Source organism: Sturnus vulgaris, chromosome 5 (assembly GCF_052056855.1).
Source record: "Sturnus vulgaris isolate bStuVul1 chromosome 5, bStuVul1.hap1, whole genome shotgun sequence".
Classification (NCBI taxonomy): Eukaryota; Metazoa; Chordata; class Aves; order Passeriformes; family Sturnidae; genus Sturnus; species Sturnus vulgaris.
Genome location: NC_142247.1, coordinates 9747985 through 9768463, shown reverse-complemented (window position 1 = coordinate 9768463; position 20479 = coordinate 9747985). Strand labels below are relative to the sequence as shown.

The window sequence follows — 20479 nt, the reverse complement described above, 5'->3', positions numbered from 1 at the left end:
TTAGTCCACCTGGATAGCTCAGATTGGTTTTTTTCTGTTGCTTACTGTTAGACTACCTGGATAGCTCAAGGTTTTTTTTTCCCTTTGTTTACTCCTTGACATACATATCAAGGACATCAGCAACACTGTCATCCAGTTTGAATTGACCTCAAACTTATTTTTCAGTTCAGAGTAGATGGCATTAAAACTTTTTTGATATCAAATATATTATTTAATAATGAATCATTACTAGGATGATATTTAGACTCTCTGCTGCTTCTGGCTATTAATTTCATTGCCAGGTATTAAAGTTGTAGAGTATCATTTTTGACAGTGTCATCTGACTTCTGTGAAAACAACTTGGAGTTTTTTTTAATCTTGCTACACAAAAAAAGGAAAAAAACATGAAAGCCCCATAGATTGTACTAGCTCTCGGATTTTACTTCTCTTGAGTTTGCCATGCAGAAAGTTGCACCTGATGCTTCAGACATGTATTTAGCAGATAAAAGTAATCTAAAACTAAATTCTCAACAGCGTCATTTTTCTCACACAGCTGGGTCAAGGTCACATTTTAGGCATCACGTTTTAGGAAATTATATGAAATAAACTTCCATATCAAAGTCCATTGATTATTGAGGTTTGCTGATGTGCTTCATATTGCAAATTATGGACGGTTCATGAGGGGAGGGAGCAGTTGGGAATCTCTCATTAATTCAGTTTGACCAAAATCAAATTATGCTTATTTTTACAGGCATTTTTCACATGAACAATGTTATGTGACAGATCATCTTTCTTTCAACTCTGTACTGAGATCAGAGTTATGTTCTGCCCCTTGGAGACAGCCTAGCTATTACATATCAAATATTTTATTTCTAATTAGATTAAAAGTTTTTTCTTTCTTGCACTTAGATATTTCACTATTTCGGTATTTGAATATGTATTAAAAGTGAGAATTGGGATTCTTGTTTCTCTGGGCTGTTTTTTTTTTTGGGTTTTTTTTTTTTTTGACCTATTTTGCTGGGTTTGTAAGATTTTTCTTTAGTAACAGAGTGCCTACTATTCAATTTACATGCTGTTTATTTAGTTTTCCATAGTTATGTGTTAGACTTTAAGATACATGATCTCTAGTGTTGCATAGTTTCATGTTGTTATCTTAATTTGTAGAATTTTTTTCAAATTCCTTTTGCAGGTAAACTGTTGGCTTAAACTCTGTTGGACCTGGCAGTGCTGGGTTAATGGTTCAACTTAGTCTTAAAGGGATTTTTAACCTAAATGATTCCATGAAAAGATGAAATGATCAGTCAAAACCAGTCTCTGGATTACATGTCTGAGCAACCTGCATCCTCCCTCTGCTTAAACACAGATGTCTGAATGTGCTCAGACTGAATCCTACCCTTGAATTTTCTGGAATGGGAAGGGCAGTTATGGGTGCTGATTAACATCCAAGATTCCACAAGAGCAAGTTTTACTTTTAAATTGCCTTTGTAAAATACTGTTACATATATATAAAAAAAAAGATTTAAAAAAGATTATTTAAAAATCTCTCATAATTATATCTGTCCTTTTTCAAACTCTCCGTTTCATAAAAGGTTGCTAACATTAAACATTGATCCTAAAAGAAGACGCTGGGATTGATGTTCTTGTTTGCCTCCTCTTCTTGGATAAGTAAGTCCTTTTCTTTCCTTTCCTCCTCCAGGGCTACAAGTACATTGTGCCAGAAGGGGAGTGCTGTGGGAGATGTCAGAAAACTGCTTGTGAGGAGCTGCACTTTTGGCCTCGGGGTGATGAAGATCCTCCTTTGCATGAGGTGAGGAACCAGTGGGATGCACACTTTCTCTCTTAGCAAAAGCTCCCTGGAATTATTTTGTGTTCCATGGAAGGAGATGAAGATGATATCAGCTTTATTTACTACACATCAAGCAGCACTGAGAGACAATGTTTTGGGTATCCTGTGACCTACCCAGTCAATTCCTATGTACGAATCCTCCCTACCCTTTTCTGGGCCAGATATTTTGTGTACAATTACTAATTTCAGCCATGGTAGCTTGAAATAATGTTCATTGGGTATCAGCTATTTGTTTAAATTATCCCAGCTAATTTGTATGGCAATCTGCTGCTATCTTAAAAACAAAGCATGTTAAAGTGTCATTTTGCTACCTGTCTTTTTCCTGGTTTTAACAAAGGGATTTCTTAATACGGATCACTATTCTTTTCTGCTTCATCAAACAAGCCTTCAGAAGGCCTGGTTTTGTCCCCCACTGTCTCTCACTGACTTTTTTTTTGTCCTAACACATTAATAATACTCTGCAGTCTCTTCCTTACTATGTCCTCTTGTAACTCTTCTGCCATTAGTGAAGAATGAAGCATTTAACCCACTAGAAGAATGTGTTTCCTCACTTTCTGAGCAAAGATGAATTGATTGCAATTGGGGTTCTGATCTTCAGTTTTGCCGTTCTTGAAGTATATCACAGTGGTATTAGTGAAAGAATAAAACCACAAAGCATTGAACTATGGCAGCATCTTCCTCCTAGCCTCTGTTGGTGTCTGTTCCCATAAACAGCACTTGAAGTTCCTGCTTTGTCTGGCCTGTGGGTGATGATAATAAGAGAACTGTCAACAGGATCTTGTCTTTCCTACATTTGCGAGTGTTTCAGGTCTAAAGCCTATTGCTAAAGCCTCCTTTGGGCTTAGCAGAGCTGATTTGCAGCAGGTTGCAGAATAAAGAGAGGCTGCTCAGCTGCAGTGCAGTGCAGCCAGTCACCCGGGAATAAATGCAGAATTGACTCCAGTTAGGAGTGCTGTTTTTCTTCACATGTTATTTGACCTGTCCCTTTTGAAGAATGCTCCTGTAATTCTTATTCTCTACAAACTCATGGTGCTCTGTAAATGGATTGTCACAGTAAGGGTTTGTGGAGAACTGTTGAGTGACACTGTTCCTGATGCACTAAATGTGCTTTTGGCAAGCCAGCATCTGGCTGGGATGGCCTTCCCTCTATCCAGGGGCACAAATGCTGCTGCTTGTGTTTTATCCTCTCACAACTTCCCCTCAGGTTGGCACAGAGTGGCGATCTCCCTGGAACCGCTGCATTGTCAACGAGTGTGTCCGGGTGAACAACGAGGTTTTTGTGCAGGAAAAGAATGTTTCTTGCACCCAAATGGATGTGCCTGACTGTCCAGAGGGAACTGAGCTGCGCTGTGACCAAGTGATAGACTGCTGTCCTTCCTGCAGATGTGGTAAGGTTTGGGGGATGACAAATGGGATCACTCCAGCATGAACTGTTTTGTTGGGTGATTTTCTGTTTCTCAACAACAATTAAAAAACTGTGTGTTTTGGAAGTGTAGCCCCACTTTGAAGGGCTCTTATGTAATTCACACACTGCATACAGAAGCACATGCTGCTGCATCCAAAGTCCTGTGGGCAAAAGGGGAGAGGGGGATTCTGCCTGCTATTACCTGAAGGGAGCCCATAGGAAGATGGAGAGAGACTCTTGGCAAGGGCCTGGAGTGACAGGAAAAGGGGCAATGGCTTCACACTGACACAGAGCAGGGTTAGATTGGATATTGGGAAGAAATTGTTCCCTGTGAGGGTGGTGAGGCCCTGGCACAGGTTTCCCAGAGGAGCTGTGGCTGCCCCATCCCTGGCAGTGTCCAAGGCCAGGCTGGATGGGGCTCTGAGCAACCTGGGGTAGTGGAAGGTGTCCCTGCCCATGGCAGGGGCTTGGAACAAGATGATCTTTAAGGTCCTTTCCAAGCCATTTGATGATTCTATGACTGCTAACATAGTCTTGGCTCAAAAGTCTAAATCAAAGCATTTGGGTAATTGGCCTCAGTCTGGGAAGAGTCTCAGTGATGTTTAGTTGATAAGTGTGTGTGCAACCACAGGGTGAGGAGGGAGCAGTGGGAGGAGGAGAGGATATATGCTCTCTAATTTGCAGAAAACCCGAGTTCATCTGAGAGTGTGAGGCTTGAACTGGAGGGGAGAGTTTATGTTCTGCCATGTACTTGTTAAAAAATAGCTCAGCCAGAGATATTTTTATGTAGCATCAAGTATAGGTCTGACAAATTGATGCCTTTCAAGGTGTAATGTAAAGGAGCTCAGTTATGCCTCTTTACAGTGAAATAGGATACAAATTTCTTCAAGCTGGAACTGTACTGAGTCAAAAAGCATAGCTGTGGTTGATTAAATCTTGGAATTGTCATTATAATGGTAATGCTAAATGGAATACTTTATTCTTTTTCAGTACCCCTGAATGGTTGTCCTTTGAATGGCACTGTTATTGGGGTAAGACACAAATTCCTTTTACTTGTTGAGATGGCAAGATATAAAATAAATGAGCTTTTGAAAGACACACACTTGTCAGAATATACACACACACAGAATACAGGGCAGCTTTTTTTCCAGATACAATCTCTGCAAGTGAGACCTTGGAGTAACAGCAGTACCAGGGGCTCAGCACATCTATGTCCAGCTCCTGACTCTGCCAGGGTCTTCCTATATGATAATGAGCATCTCTGCAAAATGGGGACAGCAATGTTTCCTTATCTTGAAGGATGCTTGAAATGAGTACTTAGAAACTGTTGTAATCTGCATTTTGTAATGGTTTGCAGACTACCAAACACACAGGAAACTCTCTACGAGGGTTAATCTCCCAAGTGATCCTTGCCCACTTTGGGGAAGTAAAACCTTCCCATATTCTGCTTAGAGGATAAGGCAGATTAAAGCAAGGATGGAGACTTCCTCCACCTGTGTGGAAGGAGAGGTATCCCTCCTTGGCTATTAGCAGGAACAGGAAAGCTGAGCTTCCTCCCTGTTTGACCTCTTTTCCCTTTCAAGATCCTTGCTGATATGCCCTGTGAGGAAATTTTTTCTCAACTGCGTATTTAATGGATAGATTAAGACATGTTTAACCCAGCCCATGACAGTGGGAATGATGGGAGTTAAGCATCTGATCTCATTTATGCCAAATTTATCTTTGGAGAGCTCTGTCAATTGTCCATTGTTTCCCTAAATCCATATTCTGGCAGCACCTCTGGTGTCAAAGAGCTCTAAATATTCTCACCATTCTCTGGGGAAACAGGTTCTCTTTAGTCATTTAACCTAACTTTAACCTACTCATTCCTGCTTTGTCAACATGTGTCTTCCTTTTAAATTTATTTAAAAGTAAATTTACTCAAATCTCTTTATATTTTAATGGTGTGGCAGAGAGAACCTTTCTCCATCTATTTGTTGTGGTTTGGATTTTTTTTGGTAGTCCAAAGACATAAATTTATCATTTTTTTAGAGCTAAAGTCATGTCATCAATCATCCATCATTCTTTGTAGAGATGACTTCCCTGTAGAATTAAATCCAAGGAAAAACTCCTATTTTTCTTGTCAGAAAAGAAAAGCTTTCTTGTCAGAACACTGTTTTAAAAGTGATAAATTCTGGATTAATCTTTCTCTTTGATTCCTCTATTGTATGTTGTCAGAACTAGTTGGCATCCTATGAAGAATATTTGTAGAGAATGTCAAGGAGGACAGTAATTAGCAGCTCTTGCCACCTTCTCTTATATAGGATTATATATTCCAGATATATATACACATAATTATATATAAATTATATATCTATAAAAATTATATATATATAAATGATACACACACATATATAAATTATATATGCATATATATATACAATTTCTCTATTGCAAACCAAAGCTCTTTCCAAGGTTGTGTGCTGTTCTGCCATGACCAACTAATTTTTTTCTCCTCCAGCAAAATGTTCACCTGATCTGTCAAGTAGAGTACTTTTTCTCTCTTCAAGCATTTCAAAATATTTACAAATAATTTAAAATAAGCAAATTTTGAAACAAAATGTCACACTGAAGGCAAAATGAGTGTCTGTGTTTTGAAAACTTCAAAAGCAAATGTCTCAGCTTCTGCAATATTGAAAAAAATTCCTAAAATTTCTTAAACTAGTTTCATTTAATGACTTACCATAAATTAATTAGCCATATGTCTGAAATATTTTGAGTACCTGGCATCACTACAGCTTTTTCTTGTACTATTCTCTGCTTCAGTGACTGGTTCTGGAGTCCTGGTCAGGGAGGAAGAGGTGGTGTCCACAGAAATTTATACTTCCTGGATTTCAAACCCTTTATGTTGGGTTCTTTAAGAATAAAGCTTCAAGTTTCATTTTATATCTAGGGAAAACTTTTCTACGTTAACTCCTTCCCAGAATAATTCCAAGCTTTGAGTATTTTACTGCATTTCTGGTAATTGACTGTGTCCTTAATCCCTTTACATTTTTGTCATGTATCTGGTTACCAATATTATATTGCAGTAATTTGGTGTATTGCATCCACTCTGCTGCTCTTAACAATGCTGTGGGTTTTAACTGCAAGCTTCCAAGCAGATGGCTTTATTTACCAAAAGGATTATCTGTATCTCTCATTTGTTTTCTCAGGCTTTTAGTGAGTGGCATTTTTGAAGATGATCTGAGCAAATTTGAGCTTTATGCAGGTTATTTTGGTGGCACTGGGTTAGCAGGTGTTGACTTGGCTATTTTGTTCCAAGATAGCCAAGAAATCAAATGATAGGTGTATTATATAAAGGGAAAAAATATTTTCCCTTTATATGACACACCTGTCATCCATTATCAATCCATTATTTTGTTCAGTCTGTCATGCTAAGCAAATTTGGGAACAGGGCAAGACCTTCCCCCAAAAGTTCAAGGCACCTATGTGTGATGATTTCATTTCAACCTATCTCTAGTAACCTCTATGCTCCTGCCTCTCACAGTGATTATCATATGAATTCAACTTTACCTATTTTGTACTTGATTGGAATGTTAGAAGATTTCATGAGGAATCAGTGATATCAGTCATGGCTCTGTAGAGCCTTTCTTTATGATGTTAAAGCCTAGAGCCCCTGAGGCATTCTTTGATAAACCATGAGGTCTGCACCAGAACTGTCACTCTGGTGTCTGACTGCTTTCCAGTGTTGAGATCAAACAAGAACTCTGGAGGTTCATAGGATATTTTCTCTCCATCTGTTGTGGTGTAGCCCCAGCCAGCAGCCACTCACTCACTCCCCACCTGATCGAGGAGAGAATGGGAAGGATGAAAGTGAGAAAGCTTCTGGGCTGGGATAAAGAAGGTGAAAGTAAAAGCTGTGCAAGTAAAGCAAAACAAGGAATTCATTCACTGCTTGCCATGGTTGGGCAGGTGTTCAGCCTTCCCAGACAAGCAGAATGGTGACTTGGGAAGTCAAATGCCATCGCTCCAGACATCCTATCTTCCTCCTCCTTCTCCCCACTGAATATTCCAATCATGATGCCACAAGGTCTGGAATGTCCCTTTGGTCAGGTGAGGTCACCTGTCCCAGCTGTGTCTCCTCCCAACCTTCCATGTACCCCCAGTCTCCTCACCAGCCTGGCAGTAGGAAAAGCAGAAAAGGCCCTGGCTCTGTGCAATCCCTGCTCAGCAATAAAAGCAACATCTCTGCATTATCAGCCCTGTGTGCAGCACAAATCCAAACCACAGCCCCACTCCAGCCACTGGGAAGGAAATTGTGTGAACCCAGGCCAAACCAGCTCACCCTCCCTCTCCCAGCAGCAAAACTTTGAGTGTATCCCCATGCCTGCCTCCACTGAGGTTTTTTTAACCCTCCAGATTAATGATAGTCACTACAAAAGGTTAAACCTGGAAAGCTGAGGAATCCCATGTTCAGGTCTCAAGCTGAGCTATTAAAAGACAGGGATCTCCCTCTTGGTATTTCCTCTTTCATCATGTTTTATGTGGAGGATCCTTTTTCTAGACCTCAGGAGAGTCTCATTACTTTTACTGGTTATAGAGGCCTGAGGACCTCTGTTGTCCTGGGGCACAGAATAAGAATGTAGTAAAAATTCTCTGCTCAGAGCTTTTGTCCTTCAGAGTATTGGCCCTAAAGTACCCATAAATGCATTGCTTTACATTTTTACTGTGGCCAGCTTCTTGTTTTTGCTCCATTTGTTTCATGAACATGTTCATGAGCAATAATTCAAAAAGGAATCTGAGGATATGCACAGCACCAAGTCAAATCAACAGTGGCATTCCATTAATATCCAAAGCACAATTCAAACCTTTCATAATCTAGCAAAATTGTCTATTTACCTTATTTATTTACCTTATTTATTAGTTTTTAGAAGTTTGTGAAAATCTCGAGTAGGCTTCTTCCACTTTGTCCCTTCATCCTTTGTTGTTTGTTATTTTGGGGTTGAAATGAAGGGCTTTGCACTTGGGAGGAAGAAAGAGTTTGTCTTCAGAAGTCCTTTCAGTGCAGGTTAGCCAATTACTGACTCCACATATTTTTGTTTCTTAACAGTTTGGCATTTCTGCTCTGCATTTTACATGCCATTTTTGCTTGCTTTGAAAAGGTGATAGATGCAGAATACAAGGTGCTGGGGAAGAGCTCAGGGAATTTGAATTGTGCTCAGATTGATTTGCTTATAACTATGGACAAGTAGAGTTCTTCAATCAGTAATTCTGTTTGTTTTTAAATTTGTCTTTTCTTTTTAGGCCTTTAAAGATTTATAGAATCAATAACAAGCAATTTCTGCTCATAATCTGAGAATTGTGATGGCTCTAGTATAAAGACTTCTTGCCAAATCAATTCATTACACTCAAAAAATGAACTCTTGGCAACCATGTAGTCAGAATAAAAAATCTTCCTCATGACTTTCAAGGATCCCATTATTGCTTGCTAGATTTGTAAGTGACAAAGAAATGCCAATGCCATTTCTCAGATTAAGGACTTTGACAGGGCTTTCTTGAAAAATAGCCTTATGCTGTGCTGCTTGGTCTGGAATTAGAGAAGAAAAAAAATTGAGGTCACTGGAAACTTGGCAGCATGGGTTTCTTGTTTCTCTAGCAAAGAATTACAGTACAAGATTGAATGAAGGAGATGTAACCTGAAGTCACTTGTTGATCTGAGTTTTGCTGGTGGGATGGTCACTAATGACAAAGTGGTTCTGATGTTTCAGCACGGGAGGCGCCTGATGGTGGATCAGTGCACGACGTGTGACTGCTTCCAGTCAGCCCCTCGGAAATACACCCTGAGGTGCACCAAACTGAACTGCCAGACCTGCCCAGGGGTGAGTGCCAGCCCTCGGGGGGCTCTGCTCAGGAATGTGTCTGATGAGAGTCGTGTTCTTCACTACACACACCAATTTATGTCTGGTACAACTCTGGGGCTTTTGGCCTTTCTTCAGGTTCTTCTTAGAAATCTTGTCTCTGTGTTCTTTCCATGAATTGGATGGTAAACACCAAATCTGTTCTAAATCATCAGCACAGCAAAGATAACTTTACATGGTACTCAGCTCCACAGGCACATTTTATTGTTTATTTTAGATTACTTACCCTTAGGGCAATATAAGTTTTAGCAAATCTTTTGCAGCAGGAAGTGCTGAGTCCTCTTTCCTACAGTGTTATCTGTACCTCCAGGAACTAGCATTTCAGCCAGATCTCCATGCTTCAGGCCTTTCCCATGACTCTTCCAAATTGTCTAAAAGCTGGGCTCATTGGCACTTGTTTGGCTGCCAGCCTATGCCTTTGATGATTTGAAGTGGTTGTCCCCATCAGTTCCCACGGGTTTTTGAAGTCTTTGCCGCTGCTTTGGTGCCATCACCTGCAATGAATGACTTTGGCTGAGAGAGCCAGAGGGATACAACTTCCATTTGTACTCCACTGACCAACAGTGTGATAGGATTGCCTAATTAGCTCTGCTCAATTGTGTTGTTTTCTCACTTAGCACCAATACCTTGAGTAGAAGGAGACCTAAGTGATTTGCAGAAGCTGGTTTGATCTCTCTGTGTCCAAAGAGCACAGACTGGCAGCTAAGTTTCACAGAAAAAAAACTTAAATGCCTCTTCTTCTTAATCCTTTCTCTGGGTAGTGGATGGAGTCCAATGGGCCCAACCAAACCCAGGGCCTGTGCAAGTGGTGGCCATGGCACTCAAAATCCACATCCTTAACATGGTCATGTGGGATTCCTGGCTGATGTCCAGGAGAGGCATACACTGATAGGGTCCCTATAACAGAGAGGGGCAGAGTTTTTGATGAGTCCAATCTCCCATCCTGAAAAGACTGGAAATGTAGTTAAGTTTCTGTAGAGAGTATTCTCTACCAATAAAAAAATAGAGCAAGACTGCAGGCTCAAATTATTTCCTGCAGCCCTTTTTCTTTAGAAATTGTCAACAGTGTCCCAGCTGGCCTGTTGTGAGTAGAAAAATGATGTTGTGACTTCCAAATGACATCCAGGGACAGGTCAGTGGTTAGGACAACCCAAGTCTTGCTGTTTTCATGTAGAGAATGCAGCTCAGATAATTCATAAGTGTTCCACTTGTCACCTGGGCCATCAAAGTGGCCTTGACCCCTTTTATTTGGTGGTGCGGATGTAGCCTGTGAAAATATGACAATCTGGATTGCTTTTCGTGGTTCTAAAACCTAATAAGGTCTGATTATAGACATAGGCTTCTGAAGGGGAAATAAATGGCCAAGCTCAGTGCTGAGCATCTTTCTCAAAATATAACTTCCACAAAATATAACCTGGCAAATCTATGAAAAATACCCAAAGAGATACACCAGATTGAATTTGTGGCCAGAGACATGTGTGCATGCATATGTTCCCACACAAAGATACACAAATATCCATTCTTGCTGCTCAATGAAAGGAGCCAGCTCTAGAAATTAAAGGTAGAGGAATCAATATAATACATGATTAAAAAAAAGGGGAAACATTCCTCTCCTGCTTCTTTCACCACCCACACATTTCCCAAACAGCTCCTTTTCCCCACAAGACCCAAAAGTACAGACTAGACAGAAAACCCTGAAGAAAGGGCCATTTCCAGTTGGGCTTATTAAGGATTGTGAACTTGTGTTTGAGAGATGTGCAGCTACCCAAGGGAAGTTGCAGGTCTAGGAGTATATATCCTTTCCTAGCCATTGTAATGAATTTGTGGAGCTTGAGGGGAAAAAAAAATCAAATAAGATACAGAATGTCTTCATCCCCTTAAGGCCAGTGGGATTCACACACTTCACAGGATCTTTCCTGTCTCAAAGCCTTTGACTTCATGGTATAACCAGATTAAAAGGAATTCCTTGCTAATGGATACAATTTAAGAGTACAGATGGGTTAAGAGTACTAATTCTCCCAGGAGCACCTGCTTTCTCCTGAATGCTGAAGTTGTGTAAGGAAAAGCACTGGTAATTGAAGTGCAGCCAACTCCAGGACATTCTGCTCAGGAAGGTCATTTTCTGGGTCATTTTATGACCTGCTTTAGGTAGTGAAAGCTCACCTAAATAAAAATGAACTACATTTTCCTCCCAGTGATTTAATAGTAACCCACACCTCCCCAAATTCTCTTTCTATAAAAGACATATGGATGACATGCATGCCTTCACTAAACCAGAATGTGTTTGTTTTCTTAAAAATGTTCATCTCATCATAAGCAGCTGCTGGTTATCTGGAGCAGCTGTGGACGTTACTGTGGGGCACTTCATGTGTTAGCTCAGTTCCTTTCTGCTTGGTTGGGTTTTTTCCTTTCCATTATCCACTCTATGCCTCTCTGCCTCTCCACCTGCTCATTCTCCCGTGCTCTTTTTCCTGCCACTGCTTTTCCCTTCAATGCTATTTGTGGGGCTCCCCTTCCTTCCTTCCTTCCTTCCTTCCTTCCTTCCTTCCTTCCTTCCTTCCTTCCTTCCTTCCTTCCTTCCTTCCTTCCTTCCTTCCTTCCTTCCTTCCTTCCTTCCTTCCTTCCTTCCTTCCTTCCTTCCTTCCTTCCTTCCTTCCTTCCTTCCTTCCTTCCTTCCTTCCTTCCTTCCTTCCTTCCTTCCTTCCTTCCTTCCTTCCTTCCTTCCTTCCTTCCTTCCTTCCTTCCTTCCTTCCTTCCTTCCTTCCTTCCTTCCTTCCTTCCTTCCTTCCTTCCTTCCTTCCTTCCTTCCTTCCTTCCTTCCTTCCTTCCTTCCTTCCTTCCTTCCTTCCTTCCTTCCTTCCTTCCTTCCTTCCTTCCTTCCTTCCTTCCTTCCTTCCTTCCTTCCTTCCTTCCTTCCTTCCTTCCTTCCTTCCTTCCTTCCTTCCTTCCTTCCTTTCCTCCTTTTCCTCTCCTTCCTCCCTCTCCATTTCCCTTTTGTTATATTGTACCTTCTCTGATGCTCTTTTATTCCCTTGTATTATCAAGCCTCTTTCTTTCCATACTCCAAATTTTCCAGCTTAGCCTTTTTCTGCCCTTTCCCTGCCCAATGCTTACTGGATATTTTTCCCTCTTCTCTCCAGTTTCAGTACTTCCAACCACTTTTCCATGTCACACTGTGTAGAATTCATTTTTTTACTGAGTTTTGGTTTTACTGAGAAGCATTTTTCTGGCTATAATTTTGTCCACAGAATCTTATTTTTTTTTAAAAAAACCCTTCTTAAAATAAATATAGGATGCATGCTTAAAACAAAATAAACCCAGAAAAATTGTCCTTCACCTTCTAGAACTACAGAAGGCAGGAAATCCCTGGCTCTTGCTGTGGAAAATGTGTGCCAACTTCATGTAGCATCAGGCTTAGAGATGGAAGTGTTCAATATCTTCAGGTAAGTTTTAAGCACTCTTTCTTTTATTTATGAGTAAATGTATCATCAACTTCTGCTGAACCCTAGGGAAGTGCATTTTTCTTCCTTTTTTATTTGGTAGCATGGTATTACTAGTTTTTTTTGTATCACAGGATAATTGATCAAGGAAGTTAATTTGTTTGTAAAGGAAAAAATAGGAGACTTCATACCACAATGTAAAATTCTAGAGGGGCATTCTAGATTCAGGAATGTTATTAGGGAACTTTAACTGTAATATGACCTCAAACATATTGAGAGGAAATGAGAACCCTCATTTTAAACGTGAAATAGTTAAATTGAAATTGTGACTTTTGAGAAGCTTCTCCAGCATGGAATCATAGAATGGATTGGGTTGGAAGGGACCTCAAAGATCATCTTATCCCAATGCCATGCCATGAGCAAGTACACCTTCCTGTAGAGCAGGTGCTTGGAGCCACATCTAGCCTGGCCTTAATGCATGGTCTGTTCTTAAACATGGATGTTTTGCTGATTAAACCCCATCCTCTGTTGCAAGAGACAGCATCTAAAATTTTATTTTATTCCATTCCTGTGAGAAGTCTTAGGGAGAGTATGGGAAGAGCCACAAAGCTGGGGAAGGGTCTGGAGCACCAGGAGGAGCTGGGAAAGGGGCTCAGCCTGGAGAAAAGGAGGCTCAGGGGGAACCTTCTGGCTCTGCACAACTCCCTGACAGGAGGGGACAACCAGGGGAGCTCTGCTCCCAGGGAACAAGGGACAGGATGAGAGGAAACATGCCTGAGTTGCACGGGGGGAGGTTTAGATTGGACATTAAATTTTTTCATCACTATAAGGATTGTCCAGCTTACCCAGGGCAATGCTGGAGTCACCAGCCCTGGAAGGATTTTAAAAATGTGTGGATGTGGTTTTGTGGTGAAGTTGGTTGGCAGTGGGAGGTTAATGGCTGGACTTGTTCTTAAGGGTTTATTCCAACCTAAATGATGTGGTGTGGGGATTGGGGGTGTAGTTTTATATATATTTTCTAAAGAAGTTCCCAACTCATCCAGAAGGTAAGTAATTGTATATCTGTCTCTGTAAAAGACAGATCATAGGCCAGACCCCCAAATCTCTCACTTAGAGAAGTTTTTTTCCTAAGCTAATGGAAATTTCTTCCCTGTTAAGAGCTGAAAAAGGTCAGGTTTTGGCAGTCTGGGCAGAGCTGTGATCAATAGGGCCATGGAATTAAACAGAAGATAATGGCTTTGTTGATAAACAGTGCTGTTTACTAAACATTTCCATCTTATAAATGTCACCACCATGGTATTTGAATTGGGACATCAGCAACGGAATATCCTGAAAACTTCCTGTCCCCTGTTGTTTCTGTGTAAAGTTAACAGCTCTGCAATCTTTCCAGGCAAACACATCCCTTCAGGATGGCTGTGACAGTCACTCTTGTAGAGTAAATGAGAGAGGGGAATTTATCTGGGAGAGGAGAATCACTGGCTGTCCTCCATTTGATGCCAGAAGATGCTTGGCTGAAGGAGTAAGTAGTGAAATGGGTCCTGTTTCCTGTTTCCAGGTTTCCTAACGGACTCTGTCATGTGTCTGGTACCTTCTGTGTGCTGGGTGGGAAACGCAAACCCTCTCCCAACACCTTGGCTAAACTGGACTGGAACTTCCTCTAAAATTCAGGAAGATGTGGGTTTTGTCTGTTTTAAAATATAAGCTGGTTTTTTGTGGGACTGTGCTGACTGCTGACCATTATGAAGTATCAAATATTTGCAAGTGATGCTTCTAACAAAACATCATCAGTTTGAGATCCAGAGCAAAACTGTGTGGACAATGACAAAGACTGAGAAATATGCATATGCTAAGATATTTTTTAATCTGCCATGATGTGAGGTTAGGGAAAGGAATTTTCACACTGCTGTAGGAAGATCAAACTTCCACAACTGCAGTTGTTTAGCAGGAAGAAAAACCCTGCACAAAGTATCCACCCATCTTTCTTGTGATTTGAGGTTAATTAGACACTGAGGAGCAGAGGGCTTTTGCTTATCTGTCAGGTTTTACACATTTTACAGGTGTTTATGTCCACCTGTTCCCCTTTTCTTGGGCATGGCAGGAGGTAGAGAACCTTTAATAGAGCCTGTGGCCAAACCACTCTGCTCATGCATATGAAACAAATGGAGGATTTGTTATTTATAATGTGGGAAAAATAAAGCTCCAACAGGACATTTCTCACTTTGTGAGATTATAATGCACAGTTTTGTTGTTCAAACAAAGACTTAGGAAAAAAATAGCAGCATTATATTACAGGCTTGGGGTTATTATTGGATTCAAGTGATGTTAATGGAAAATCAGTGAAAAACAGTTTACTTTTTAAACAGAATTTCTCAAACTGCATTTATTCTTATCCTGTCCCCCCAAATAGAACTATTTCAGCTATTAAATTAGTGGTTTTCATCTTGTTGCAGATCAAAATTTTAGGTTTTTTAATTAAAAAAGACTCCAAACGTTTTCATGTAAGCCCAGAGGTTAAGTACAACAATGGCATCACTCTGCAGTGTAAATATTTCTCTATTTTTCCCTTTCATGATAGTTTTTCAATAATTTGCACCATACATATATTTCTGAGAATTATTTTCTGGATGTTAGCAATGAAGCAAGAAACATAAAGGCTTTTAAAACTTACTTGACAGATGTGATATTTCTTAAGCAGATGTGAGATTTGAATGCTACTGGCTTTTTCCTTTTGGTTTCCAGGAATTTATTTGTATTTAATGTCATTATTTTAGAAAGCTCCTAATAGAAGGTGAGAGCAATATTTTCAGGTGTTGAACTTGCTAATAAGTCCATTACTTCCAATTAGCTACCAGCAAATACCATCAGAAGTTCAAAATCTTAAAATTGATAAAGAGAAGATTATTTATTTAGATTGCTGAGTTTGGATATTATAGAAATTCAGTTTTTTGTTGCTGTTTTTTTGTTTGTTTGTTTGTTTGTTTTTTGGGTTTTTTTGGTTTTTTTTGCCTAGTACCCTGCTTTATACATCTTCTTTCAGCAGAACTGAATTGTATCACTTGTGCCAAAATTTGAATTTTCTTTTTTTATTTAAATCATTTTAGGGCAGAATTGCAAAAATTGGCAACACTTGCTGTGACACATGTAAGTAAATAATCCAGAAATCTTGTATGGAAATGGCAGAGTGTGTAAGTACCTACGTTTTCCATGATATGCAGTGTAATGAAACAGAGCTTAGCAATGTGGTTATAATAAACCATCAGAAAAGGCCACCCTCTGACTGGGATGCTGCTGTCATGTTTTGTCATCTAGAACACGTGTTTTGACAGTATTTCCAAGTGCTTAGAAAGAAATAGATACTCTCCACATTTTATGCAGATGTTAATTATGAATGTTTTATTTTATTGTTCATCTGGTGATCACAGGAATGGTCCTGCACAGACAAATCACATAACCTGATACAACTGAATATGTGAGGAAAACACTTCATGAATAATCAATCAGCTTAAAATTAATTAATCAAAAAAGCCCAACCCTGGTGAGAGTAATGTTTTTCGATAACATATTAACCAAAAATAGTAGGGGAAATGCGTTCCTGTGGAACAGCCTGACTGCTTCTTAAATTTGTCAGTTTAGGGGTCAATCCTGCAACTCTTAATTTCATGCATCTTTGTGTGGATAATCCAAATGTCAGTCAGGCTGTCAGAGTAGGAAAGGTTTGCTTACATAAGGAAGGATTGCAGGGTTGGGTTCTCATTTCTAAAATGAATCTCTGATGCATTTGTGAGCAGATAACCTCTCAGTTTTCTCCTCTGTAATAAAAAAAAATACTGTAGCTTACATAAAATTAAAAACAAGAAAACAAAGGATTGAAATTCTCTTTTAAGGTCAGAATATCCACATCTTGTCTGTGTTATGTCTTTTAATTTTCTTAATTTTGCTATGCATGTGCTCATAAATAAAACATGGCTAGCATAGCAGCCCATCACCACAGTGGCACAGGAGCTGCTGCAATAATACCCTTGATGAAGGATGGTAACTCCTAGAGAGTTTGCAGCCTTTGCCTGTCTAGATAATCACTGAGATCTGGCTTGAGAGATAGAAGTCAGAAAGCTATTGAGAGACTGTCATCAAATGGATCAAACAGGTAATTTGGTTAAGGGAGCTTCAATCCACCAGGCTACAAGTAAGGAATACTCAAAATTATTTATTAACAAAAGCAGATTTTGAGATTTAAAAGACAGGGTGGTAGTTAGGCTCTACTAATTGTGACTGAGTGCCAATCACTGTAATTGAGGAGAAACTAGTTGCAAATGAGCACAGATCAATGCATAGATTTATTTAACAGTCATTTAAAAGTGATACCTCCCTGCATCAGCTTAGGCAAACTGACCTGTGATGTACTGTGTGCCTAAAACCTCCTATATTGGATGGACCTTCAAATCCTTATCCCCAATGATGTTTTGCCTGGATGTAGCTCAGTTTCTCATGGACATAGATTACATTATCTTCCAAGGTCTTGAGAGAGTTTGTCTTTCAGATGTCTCTGTGCCATAAAGCATTGGACAAAGAACTTGTTCCCTCAAGTCCAGGCTGATGCCTTTGGCTCAGCAGTCTACAAGTCCTTGGGAAAAGGAGTTTGCTGAGGACCCAGTTTCCCTTTCTATGTTATGCCTTCACAACTGGAGATTTTTAGTGTTTCTGAGGGCATTGTTCCAGCTTTTAAATTTGTGGGAGCGTACAAGTGAACAGGTCTTATTTTCTCATGAGATTTTTATGGTATTAACCACAGGACTTGATAATTGGAAAAGGATATTCCTTATTTTCCCACTTAACAAAGAAGTTGCGTCTCTGCTTCTCACCTCTTTTGTCTGTTGATCTCACAAACTCTTGCCTTTGCAGAGGAGGCACAGTCAACAAAAAAAGTAAATAACAGAGGTAAAGTAGCTTGGGAACAAGCTGATAAGTCAGGATCAAAAAGGGATGAAGCCGAGTTGAGACTGATGACTTTGGTTTTTTTGTGCATTTCAATTGTGTGAACGCAACTGTCCTTTCAGTTTTTATATCCTTTCAATTTTTATAAATGAGTGATGAAATCATTAAAAGAGAAAGGGCATTTCCAGCCGTGGAACCAGAAACGAGCTGCAATTTTTTTCTTTTTAATGAAATAAAAGGTTTTAGCAAGGCACAGAGTAAATTTGCTAAATTCCAATGGAAAGCTATGTTTGCTGGTAGGAAGAAGGATACCATTCTCTTCCCTTTGTGTAGGTACTTAGTCGTGCAGTTACCCTGCTGAATTCCTTCAACATTCTGAACTGCTTTGTGTAGTACCTAAAAATCAGTCCAATATTCTGCTAAAGATGGAAATTTCATTTGGTAGCTAGAAATGGGTATGAGTAGGAGCCTGTATTTTCACAGAGATGTAAAACTGTAGTAACACTACACAGAGCTGCTGTTGTCTGTGCACAAAATACCCACTGAAAAAAGCATTGGCTTCTTCACAAGTCTTTCAATGCAGACCAAAACACGCAGGAGGTCAGAAGAAAATATTCTGCACTAGTTTATATTTGAGCATATAAATAATGAGGTTCTCTCTGAAAATGGGGGAACAGAGTCCCTGTTGGTTACCAGAGTTAACAGGAGAGTTGTCAAAGACCTGGGAAGACGCTGGTGTTAGATGGCCAAAGTGACTTTAAAACAAAGCAGTCAATTAAAAGAAACATGAGGGAGACCTTCCTCTAGTGGAATTTTAGGGCTATAGTGTGAAATAGTCACATAACTCTACATGAATTACTCTAAGGAGATACACCAGCTAGAGATTTTATAAGGAATGACATTTCACTGACAGCAATTTCAGGAGTAAAGGGAAGTGAGTTACAAAAAGTAATTGTCAGCAGTGTCAAACACTTTTTTCTTTTTTTTTCTTTTTTTTCTTTTTTTTTCTTTTCTCTTTTTTCTTTTTTCTTTTTTTTCTTTTTTTCTTTTTTCTTTTTTCTTTTCTTTTTCCTTGTAGGTGTGGAGGTGGAATGTCATCCTGTAAGTACCAGACTGCACTATGGGAATATCAATGGATGTGTGGCTGAAAAGGATGTGCCCATTTCTCATTGTGAGGTAAATAACAAAAATCAATCCCCCTCTGCCCCAAGACCTCCCCTTTCTCTTTCCCAAAAGTAAACCTTTTCCTCCGCTATGGTCTCACTTCAGTAACTGGAGCATCAGTTTCTCATTGATTGACTTGGTGTTAACCTCATTGGCACTTATTTCCTGAAGTAATTTGGTGATGCTGAATTTGCCCTAGTCAAATCAGCATGAAGAAAGGCACACGTGGTAGACACAAAGGTTTCGTTTATCCCACTCTCTTGTTTCCATCAGAAATTAAGTATTCTGAAGTAGCTCTGTTAGGACTTTCTACATTTGAAAAAAAGGAATATTTATCTTCTTCACATTGTGAAGCTGATTTTCATCTCTGAGTCTATAGCTAAGCACCAGAGCCTGTGGATTGATTAGGGGAATTGAAATAGTTATTTAGATAAATGACATTTTAAAAGGCCTTTAAACCTGAGTGCCAAGATTTGACTTGCATGCCCTATAAGCTCTGGGATTCCTCCCTATAAGCTCTGGGATTCCTCTGTTAGCCTTGGCACCAAGCTGTTGTGTTCTGTCTTGTGTCTTCCATAATCAGATTAAAAGTTTAATTTCCTGCCCATCACTGCTTACACCTTATATGGCAACTTCCTTTTAAAACAGGAGCATAACTTCCCTTCTGGGTGTTCCCATCTCTGCTCTTTCCAAGATAACCAAGCCACATACAAGGATTTTAATCAACCCTTGTGTGCAATCCAAGTTATGGCATAACTAATAATTCTTGACCTCTTGTCCTGTCTACAAAGTTAATGGTCCTTAACCATGAAGTCATGAGTACTGATGTTTCTCCTGCAGAAGTCCAGATTTTATATTGGGAATAAACAGCATTAAGTACCTTTTTTCTAAAGTCATCTCTGATAATGATAGGATATTTTAATTTAATTAGACTGGGAAATAAGAGCACAAAGCCACCAAAGGAAATGGACTCTGACAGAGTGTCATGTGGGGCTGCTTGTTTTTACATCATGAAGGCTTATAGCTACAGGCACTGACAGCTTCGTCTAAATTAGTTAAGTGGCCAGACAAGCAGAGCAAGAAAAAATAGCACCAGTAGGGCAACAGTGGGTGTGTGGGTTGAAGCATTTGGGCTAAATCACTTTCTGAATGCATGATAACCACATTTGCTCAGAAGGCAGCACCATAGCTCTGGACATTCCCTACGAGATTTTAAATTCCGGGCTTTTTTTCTGTGTGTGTGTGTGAGCAGTTTCTTCACCTCTCCTTTGCTCTGCTTATGCTCATAAGAAATTACTTTTTGAGCAGCACTCCAGTTTATTCTGGGGTCAGGCACCTGTTTCTGAGTTCATGTTTTACAGCAGAGCACAGAAGCTGGACAAAGTCACCCACGGATGTTTTGAAGGAAAGAACCAGGATTCTGAGTGCGATGAGGCTCTGTTCAAACTTCAGCTCTCTTCTTTTTCCATTTAGGGCAAGTGCAGAAGCACCACCACGTACTCTGCTCAGACAGGGCAGTGGGAAGATGAGTGCAGCTGCTGTACAGCCACCCAGACCACCATGGTGACGATCCCCCTGCAGTGTCCCAACGGGACCGTGGTGCAGCACTCCATCCCCTCTGCCTCGCTGTGCGAATGCCGTGCCCGCAAGTGCACACCCTGAATATTGCCCAGAAGCCCAGCTGCTTAATCTGAAGCTTTGTGATGGAGGAACTTCACAATGCAAGCCTCGTTTTCTCTGTACACTGCCGTATCCTTTAGAATCCTGAATAATTGTATCGACACAGCAAACAATAAAGCTTACCAGCACAACAGAA

At 40.0% G+C, this 20479-nt stretch overlaps 1 protein-coding gene across 1 annotated transcript in view; it reads left to right on the top strand.

Annotated features, from left to right (window-relative positions):
* The window catches only part of VWF (von Willebrand factor), a 121595-nt gene extending 101116 nt beyond the window's left edge, over window positions 1–20479 (top strand). The window contains exons 44-52 of the mRNA XM_014880933.2: window positions 1676–1786; window positions 3030–3213; window positions 4221–4261; window positions 8978–9088; window positions 12472–12570; window positions 13958–14086; window positions 15669–15708; window positions 18578–18675; window positions 20137–20479. Coding sequence (XP_014736419.2) covers window positions 1676–1786; window positions 3030–3213; window positions 4221–4261; window positions 8978–9088; window positions 12472–12570; window positions 13958–14086; window positions 15669–15708; window positions 18578–18675; window positions 20137–20325 — 1002 coding nt within the window. The 3' untranslated portion in view covers window positions 20326–20479. The remainder of the gene's footprint in view (window positions 1–1675; window positions 1787–3029; window positions 3214–4220; window positions 4262–8977; window positions 9089–12471; window positions 12571–13957; window positions 14087–15668; window positions 15709–18577; window positions 18676–20136) is intronic.